The 9,295-nt window shown below is 49.8% G+C and overlaps 1 protein-coding gene across 1 annotated transcript; it reads right to left on the reverse strand.

Annotated features, from left to right (window-relative positions):
• Nucleotides 1-273: 273 nt before the first annotated feature.
• On the reverse strand, nt 274-8,528 carry LOC124511764 (histo-blood group ABO system transferase-like). The gene is given in 6 exon segments (XM_047079131.1): nt 274-1,094; nt 1,831-1,841; nt 7,547-7,736; nt 7,739-7,953; nt 7,955-8,120; nt 8,123-8,528. Coding segments are annotated over 6 exon segments (1,809 nt in total).
• Nucleotides 8,529-9,295: the final 767 nt, after the last annotated feature.

A 9,295-nucleotide genomic window follows, 5' to 3' on the forward strand; every position in this document is an offset into this window, starting at 1 on the left:
CGCGACTCAGTTCCGGGAGCAATCTGCCACGGAGGTGTTCTGACCACGCGTGGCCCCGCCCTCATCTTCTGAGAGACGGAGGCCCGGTGTGCCCAAGGCGCACTTGCAAGTGCCCCCGAGTCGGCCCTCCGGGGCGCTCATCCATCACTCGTGTGCCCCGGCGCCGAGCGCCCTAAGGACCATCGAAACAGAACACAACGAAGTCATTCGTGACGTGCGCATGACGAGGACTCGCCAGGATCTGATGGTTCCAGGTGTGCCAGGCAGCCCGGGTCAAGCCCTGGCAGGGCCGCCACCACCTGGGCGAGCCGAGGCAAGTTCTGGGCCTTGAAGACCGTGTGCCCACATGCGTAGAGCTAAGTGAAGAGGCCCTGCCCCCCGGGACCGGCTGACGTGGGGGCGGCGGGCGGGCAGGTCGGGGCACCTGGGTGCCACCTCAGGATCCCGGCGGCCCAGCTGCGGGTGCCGCGGGCTCAGCTTCCCCGGGCGGCCGCGCCGCCGCCGGCTCCGGGATGCCGGGCCACCCCGTGAAGCATCTGGAGGTGGCTGTCCCGGGCCCTGGGCTACCCGCACGCGGCGGCGGGGCGCCGGCCTAACTGCTGTCCTGTGCGGCGGCGCTTGGAGAGACGCGCCCGGGGCGCTCTGTCCCGTGTCCCTCAGCACCTGGACGCTGGCCCCGCTGCCGCCTGCCCGGCGACCTGGGGCTCTCCCTCCCGGGGCCAGCTCCCCCACGTCCCCCGCATCCGGCCGAACCTGGCTGGCCCCGCCGCTGAGCCCGGTCCCCCATCGGAGGGTCCCGGCTGCCGGGACTCGCGTGCGACAGGCGCCGCCCTCGGGGACCCAAGGGAAAGGGCGGAGGACCCAGGGCGCTGAGGCGGCGGTTGGGCGCCCACGCCGCGGTCGTGGCCGGTCCCACCGAGCGAGGCGACGCCTGGTCCCTCCGACTGCAGCCCGGTGCGCGCGGCCAGAGGCTAGCGAGTCCCGCGGGGCCAGACCGTTGGCCTCGCCCTTTGCTCTCGTCGACTTTTCTGGAGCCCGTGCGTGGCCCGCTGCGCGCCCGTTCTCTGTCACCCGGCCCGGTGGCCCTCGCGAGCCTGGGGCGAAGGGCGCGCTGGCCGCCGAGGGGGTCGCAAGCTAGGACACCCCGCTGACTTTTCTACAGAGTCCAGGGATTCGCCCGCAAGCGGACGGCTCTTCGTGGCACCTTGTGCAGGCAGCTCCCCCGCCCGCCGGTGCCCCCCAGTGTCCCCATGGATCGTGGGTCACCCCTGTCCCGCCCCTCACCTCGGATGCTTGCAGCCTCCTGGGCCTGCACCCCTCGCTGTTGGGTCGCCCCCCAGAGGCCGTATCTGGCCCCGCGGCCCCGCGGCTCCCCTCGGGGTCCCTGCTGGGTGAGCAGGCGGGACTCCCAGAGAGAAGCCACTGTGTCTGCTGGCACCTCCAGTGCGTTCGCCGCTCAGGAAGGATAAAGATCCTTCCCCATGGGGCGCCTGGGTGGCGCAGTCGGTTAAGCGTCCGACTTCAGCTCAGGTCACGATCTCACGGTCCGTGAGTTCGAGCCCCGCGTGGGGCTCTGGGCTGATGGCTCAGAGCCTGGAGCCTGTTTCCGATTCTGTGTCTCCCTCTCTCTGCTCCTCCCCCGTTCATGCTCTGTCTCTCTCTGTCCCAAAAATAAATAAACGTTGAAAAAAAAAATTAAAAAAAAGATCCTTCCCGAAGGGCGCAAATACTCTCCTCGGCCAGCCCTCCTGCCCCACCGGGGGAGAGGAACTTCTATGAAGCTCTGCTGTCCCAGTCACTCTCCCAGACCCTCGTCCAAAGGAGGCTGACCTGAGAGACACCTGGAAGGGCGAGGACGAGGATGAAAAGTGGCAGTGGCAGTGGCAGGATGATGAGAGAGGGGCCACACCAGAGCTGGAGCACATCCCATCCACGTCTAAGTCCTTGGAGACCACATCTTTCTGGTGAACTCCTGGATTCCAAGGGAAACCTCCATTTCTAAGAATACTCTGTGGTAAGGGTAGATGAATTCCAGACCATGGGTCAGGTATATGTGTCATCTCCGGACCCTCCAAAACCTCATCATATGTCTGGAGATGACAGCCAAGGAAGAATTCTAGAAGACACGTTTGGTGCAAAAAGGTGATTTTATTAAAGCACAGGACCAGGCCGGTGTTGGCAGGAAGGGCTGCGGTGGGATTGTGTAGAAAGGCTGGTTATATATACCATGGACTTGAGGGAGGTAAAGTCAAAAGGGAAGTTTCCAAGGACTTTCATATGCTAAAGACTCAGAGATCAGTGCAGGCCTGCTGTTGCCAAGCTAAGGTTGTTTTTCCTCTAGCAAAGCATTAACATCAAGTAGGTAGGGAGTCCCTGGAGAAATGTTTTCCTCTGCCAGCCTCAAGTATTTGTCAATGGGCCCCAGGTTATAAGGAAATTCAACACTGTCTGCCATTCCCTTCTTGCCTTTGTTCCCTACCTCACTCTGGAGGGGAGGGTGAGGTTGGGGCTCCAGGAAACTGAGTCTATAGGGCTCTGGAGATCCGCTGGCTGGCCGTTGATAAGATTGCCTTTTTCTTGTAATTTACTAAGATATGTGTAAACTAATGAAGACCCCCCCCCCCCAGTCCTGCAGGACCGTGATCTCTATCAGTTAAGCATTTGTTTTCTTTCCTTTCCTTTGGTCTTGGGCAGCCAGGAGTGACTAAGGGATATCACACAGATCCCACCTGTGGGGGAGAGGTGTGCTAGCTTGTATGTTGCCCTCATCCTGTCTTATGCTCCCCCATCTCATATATATATATATATATATATATATATATATATATATATATTCCTTTTTAGACACATTACAAGAACAATAAGAGATTCACATTCTTTTTAAAATTTTACCTTTCATATGTATGTTTAATGTCTTTAAATGCTCTTAAAAACATTTTCAATATTCCACCATTCTCATTTCACTTTTAAGTGGCTTTCTTTTTTTGCTGAGTTAGATTACATTCTCGGGCTGTATTTAGGAAGTGGCCATCATTGTCATGAAGATGCTTTCCTTGCTGGTGGTAATGATGTGAAATGTTCAGGTCCGGAGCAAATGGTCAACAAAGAATTCTTGCAGGGTTTTCGGTGCAAAAAGGGAGGTTTTAGGAAAGCACAGGGACAGGACCGTTGGGCAGAAAGAGCTGCACTGGGTTGTGTGAAGTGGCCCATTATATACTTTCAAGTTGGGAGGGGGTTAGGGATAGCAGAAGTGTAACGAATTTGAAAGGAAAGTTTCCAGGTCCTCCAGGTGCTCACTGGTGTTAGGAAAAGGTCATTTATTACTTTCTAGAAACACCTCAGTCATGAGATACTTCAGATGTATGTCAGTGGACCATATGCTTGGAGGATGATTGCTAACATACATCTGGGGGAGGGTGGGTAGAGATAAAGGAAGTTTCCAAGGGAATTTTTATTATGTTAAAGGAGACTTACAGGATCCAGGAGGTTGGACTAATGTTAAGCTAAGATTGCTTTTTGCCCTTAGCAAACTACTAACATCCAGGCAGCTGAGTTCCTGGAAGGTCACTGTCTGTCGTCTCAAGGCCTTATCAATGGGCTCTAAGTTGTAAGCCTGTTCAATTGTTTTTCTTCTGCCTTTGTTTTCCACATCAGTAAATGTGGCCTGGAAGCTGGAAACAGGAGGAGGAAGAGGTGCTTCGTGAGCGTCCCCTGGGCCCTGGGCAGGGCTTCCCAATCCCCTCAGAGGAGCAACCACAGCCCCCTGACAGACCCCCTTCTCTCCTGTTCCTCAGAGTTAGTTTGCCTTTGGCACAACGGAACAATGGCCAAGGTACACAGAACATTAGACCTGCTTTCTTCAAACTTAAAACATGGTGAAGGCAGATTATTCCAGGTAGAGTCCACATTAAAAAAAAATTTTTTTTGTTTATTTGTTTTTGAGACAGAGAGACAGAGCATGAACGGGGGCGGGTCAGAGAGGGAGACACAGAATCTGAAGCAGGCTCCAGGCTCCAAGCTGTCAGCACAGAGCCCCACGCGGGGCTCAATCACACGGATCGTGAGATCATGATCTAAGCCTAAGTCGGATGCTTAACCGACTGAGCCACCCAGGCGCTCTGGTAGAGTCTACATTTTAAACAATAGATGGCTTTCAACAGGAGATGGTCACACTTTACAAAAGCAACCAATGTCTTAGCTAAAGCCCAACGTGAGAAATGAGAAGGGATAGAGCCACAACCCTTTGGCTGTTCCTTTGCAGCTGAGTTGCGAGGTCAGAGGTGGGCATGAGGCCTCTGGGGGTAGACAGGGCTTGAAAGGTCTGAGAGGCCAGCTCTGGGACCCCCTCCACTCTGAAGATGTGGCTGCAGGACAGAGGGAGGAAGGGGACAGGAAGGCCTGAGAGCAGGATTTCCTTCTGCTGACACAGGGTCTGAAGCTCCACTAGCCCCACAGGGACACTGCAAGTTTGCATTAGGGACTGTAATAGGTCAACTTATGAGATATCAGAAAGCTTGTTGTATATAAGTTCGGCTTAAACTCACCTCTCATGAAAAATTGAGATAAAAGCTTATGTGGTTCCCTATTAGGGTTATCGGAAATTACTAACAGCCCTATCTCCCCTATTTCCCTTCTGTAACTTCGCCTGCTTGCTAAATAGATAACTTAGGTTGCAAAACGCTCCCCCACCCCTTCTTCCAAGATCTGGCCTAGGCACGACCAACATGTAAAAAGTCACGAACTCACTGCCCCACCAAATTTTAGGTGTCTAACTATGACCTCTGTAAGTTTAGAAGGACCCCCGAGTATGAGATGCTGAACCAGTGTTTGTTTTGGGCTTTCATAGAAGTGCTGTTCCTGTTCCCTAAATATTAGTTCTGCTTAAAACCACATTTGCTGAGTTACTGAGAAATAAAACTTCCTCTTAACTGCTTGTTTGAGCTTCTGTAAACCTGCTCGGCGTAATCACCCTTCCCCATTTTCAGGCACGGCATCCTGTTCGAACTAGATAGAAGACTAATATTGTAAACCACATGATTCAGCATTCAACTAGCTACAGTCATCAAGTTATATTTTAAAATTCTTCAGGACTGTGTGATTGGTGCCCGCCTTATATTTTAAAAACCTACAACATTGTGTGATTGGTGCCCGCCCTTTCAAACTGCCACCCTTTGCAACCCAATTAGTCGATACAGGCTTTATAAGACATTCCCAAAGCTTGTTCGAGGCCAGATTTTCAGGACCTGTTGTATTTCCCTGTCTGGCCTGGCCGTAATAAACTTGTTTTGATCCTGTTTTTGCTGTCCGGAGTTCATAAGTGATCGTGACCTACAACAGGGACAAAATACATTCCTGAATGTTCTTATGGAAAACTGGTTACTCAGCAGTGGCACAGAAAAACATACAATTTAGAATTAGAGTTTAAAAGCAAGAAAGATAAAGATAAAAAATAAAAATAAAAAAAATAATAATAATATTAAAAAAATAAAAAATAAAAGCAAGAAAGAGCCACTAACATTAGGAAAACTGAACAACCACAGAAGAGAAATAAAGATTGCTAGTGGTGACTTCCCTCTGTGTTTTGCGTGTGAAAAGGAAAAAGCAGGTCAGGGAAATGCAGGATTCCAGGCTCTGGATGAAGGACAGTGAAATCCCTTCTAAATAAGAGAGGTTTCCGTGACAATTATCATCTAAAAGTACATATGTTTTCAGAAAATAGGGAACTGGCAAGTCCCCAAAAGTTACTAAATTGCTACCTTGAGTGTGGGGCGAGGCAAGCAGGGAGGGGTTGGGGGAAGCCAGGAGAGACCTGCTTTGCTCCACTGGACAGACAGCAGCGCTGTGGAATGAAGAAACCAAACGTGAGGAAAGGGGACCTTGGTGTGGCTTCGTGGTGCCCTCCCATCTGTACCCTAAAGGACTCTTCAACTTCACAGGTTGTTTTCAGCTTCTGAAATGAGGTGATAATTTGGCTTAAAGCCGAAGACTTTTACCTACTGCTCAGAGAAAATATTCGCGCATCATATATTTGAAAAGGGTTAATATCCAAAATATATAAGGAACTCTTACAACTCAATAGCAAAACAAACAAACAAACAATCCGAATAAAAAATAGGCAGAGGATCTGAATAGACATTTTTCCAAAGAAGACATACAGATGGCCAACAGACACATGAAAAGCTGCTCAACATTACTCAGTATCAGGGAAATGCAAATCAAAACACAATGAGATATCACCTCACATCTGTCAGATGGCTGTTATGAAAAGGACAAGAAATAACAAATGTTGACCAGGCCCTGCAGAAAAGGGAACGCTTGGGCATTGTTGGTGGGTATTTACCTCCATCAGGTATAGCCAGTAAGGAAAACCATATGGAGATTTCTCAAAATATTGAAAACAGAACTATCATATGATTTGGCAATTCCACTTCTAGGTATTTACTGAAGAAAATGAAAACACTAACTCCAAAAGACAGCTCTACCCTGCTTCACTGCAGTATCATTTACAATAGCCAAGATTTGGAAACAACTTAAGTGTCCATCCATAGATGAATGGATAAAGATTTGGTATATCTATACACACACACACACACACACACACACACACACACACGACTATTCCTCAGCCATTAAAAGGAATGAAATCTTGCCATTTGCAACAACATGGATGGACCTTGAGGGCATGATGCTAAATTAAATTAAGTCAGAAAGGTAAATACTGTATGATATCACGTACATCAGGAATCTAAAAAACAAAACAAACACCAACAACAAATCAAACTCACAGAGACAGAGAACACATTGGTGACTGCCATAGGGGGAATTGGAGGGTGTGCAAAACCGGTTAAAGGGGTCAAAAACTATAAACATCCAGTTAGAAATTATTCATGGGGATATAATGTACAGCATATGCCTATAATTTGTGTTGTATTGCATATTTGAAAGTTGCTAAAGAGTAGATCTTAAAAATCTTCACCCAAGAAAAAAATGAAAAAAAAATTTTTTGTAACTATGTATGGTGAGGGATGATGTTGACCAACCTTATTGTGGTGATCTGTGTGTCTGAAGGCTTCCTACCTTGTTCTGGAAAAGATCTCATTTCTGATCCTTTGTCAGGACAGACTCAGACCACCCACCTCCTCCATCCTGAGGGGTGGTGGTATCACACAGTGAGAAGCTAGAGGTGGTGGAAACCCTGGGAATTTGTGCCTGAATCCAAAAATCAGGCCAGCCTAAATGTGTGTGCATTCGGTGGTTGCAGGAGGGGTGGAGAGGGGATGGTATTAGGCCTACGTTAGGAGAGGTGGTTCTAGGCCTCCATCAGGTAGGAAAAGCAGAGTCATACCCTTTGTGCTAAAACTGGTTTAATGAAGAATACCATGCCAGAAGGAAGGAAGACTCAGGCTAGCTGAGCATTACCTTTCTCCGAGCCCTTCCTAGAAGTTCTGCTCATCAGTCTTTCAGTTGGTAATTTATCTCTAAGACCTTAAATCTTCTCCACTTTATGATTTTGGACAAGTTAAGTTTTTGTGGTTTAAAATAATACGTTAGCTGCTGATTCCACAGGTACTCGGGGGAGAGGACCTTGGAGGGTTTGTGGTAAAGCAGATACTCGTTCCGGTGGCTCTCACCATGCCTCGCAGCTTTGATGTGGTTGGCTTGGTCGGCCATTTGTGCCTCGTGGAGGGCCTTGCTGAGCCTGTACACCTCTGGCACTGACCCCCCAAAAAGGCCCCTGTGTAATGAAAGTCCCCCTCATCTTCAGGAACATGGGCTTGTGACTGAGGCCAACGTTCATAGGGGAAGTGGGTCCGACTGAGCCCACGGTAGCCAGGATGCAGGGTGCGGAACAAGGAGGAGAGGATCTCCACGCCCGTGTGGTCGCTGAACTTCATGTCCGCATCCACACACACAAGGTAATCCGCTTCCTCGTGGAAGCGTGCTGGGGAAAATTAATGTGTGGAGTGTGGAGATGTCCTCCCAGCGGGCATGGCTCTGGACCTTGAGGATGATTGTCTGCCTTCCTTTTTGGATGTTAATATGAGGAACGTGGTCTGGCCGGTCAGTGAAGACGTAGTCGTTCACCCTATGTCCCGCCATGAAGTACATCTCTGCAGTTCCAGCAACATCTTCAGGTGGGTTTTGGGTTTTTTAGCAGGAAACGTGATGAATCCAATGGTGGCATTCTGGAGCCGGAACTGCTCATTCAGGATGTCAGTTTTGAAAGTCCCCTCCCAGAGGATGGGAGCCAGCCGAGGGGTCATGACAAGGACGTCCTTCCTAGAGGGTGTTAGCACCTGTGGCTGTTGATACACCATCCTTGGTAATTTTACACTTTTCAGACCATTGTGGTCTCTAACAGCCATGCTTGCATCAACCTGGACGCTTTCTAGCTTCTGGCTTCTTGGGTTCAGGTAACCCTTAGACCTGAAGATAATGATGATAAGAGCTAGGAGAAGAAGAAAGGTCACTCGATGAAGTGAACGGCATTTCTGTGTTGCAGCCAGTGTGTGCATTAGCTGGGCCATGTCTGCATGACCCAAGGATGCACCTCTTGTCTCCTCCAAGATACAAGGGTACTTGTGTCTCCTAACTTTCCCCTCTCGGTGGTTGAGGCACGTTGGAGCTGATCGCCCGACCCTAAAGCACCCACACTCCCACTTCCTGCTCACTACTCCAGCAACCCAGGTTCCCCTGGGGCCTGAACCGGTGCAAGTGAGTACCTGAGCACAGGGATGTCCTGGATGCCCTTGGAGAAAGGAAGGATCCGAGGAGACCCTAATAAATTTAGGTTCCTTCTGAAGTGCTGTCAAAGAAACCAGGTGTCAGGACTTAGCCAACAGACAGCTAGAACTTAAGGACGAGCAGGAAGAAGACAAGTCAGGGCCCCCGAAACAGATTCAGGGGACTGGCTCAAGGTAGACCACTGAGCAGGTAAAGGCCAGAGACTGTGACGAAAGCAAGGCAGGGCAGTAGTCACCAGTGATGCCCTGGTCAGGACTTATGGTGTGGCCCTCCCTTGTTAACAGCTGAGAGCTAAGCACCAAGTTTCCTGAAAAAATCCTCAAGGTCAAGATCAGACTGTTTTCAAGATCATATCCATACAGCTAACATGGGCGATTGTTCGGAGGCCTGATTTGGAAGCCATGGTGGAGGGAACAGAAAACCTACAGATTAGAAATGCTTTCCTTCATTCTCTTAATAATTACTTAAAATCCACTAGCATTTGCTTTTTATGCTACAGGCCTCACACCGTTGTTAGGATTAGGCTGCTGAGCTTAATGTGCATTATCTT

The sequence above is a fragment of the Lynx rufus genome, unplaced genomic scaffold, assembly GCF_022079265.1.
Source record: "Lynx rufus isolate CCGP_SWC_20201006 ecotype Redwood Valley unplaced genomic scaffold, mLynRuf1.p SCAF_16, whole genome shotgun sequence".
In the NCBI taxonomy this organism is placed as follows: Eukaryota; Metazoa; Chordata; class Mammalia; order Carnivora; family Felidae; genus Lynx; species Lynx rufus.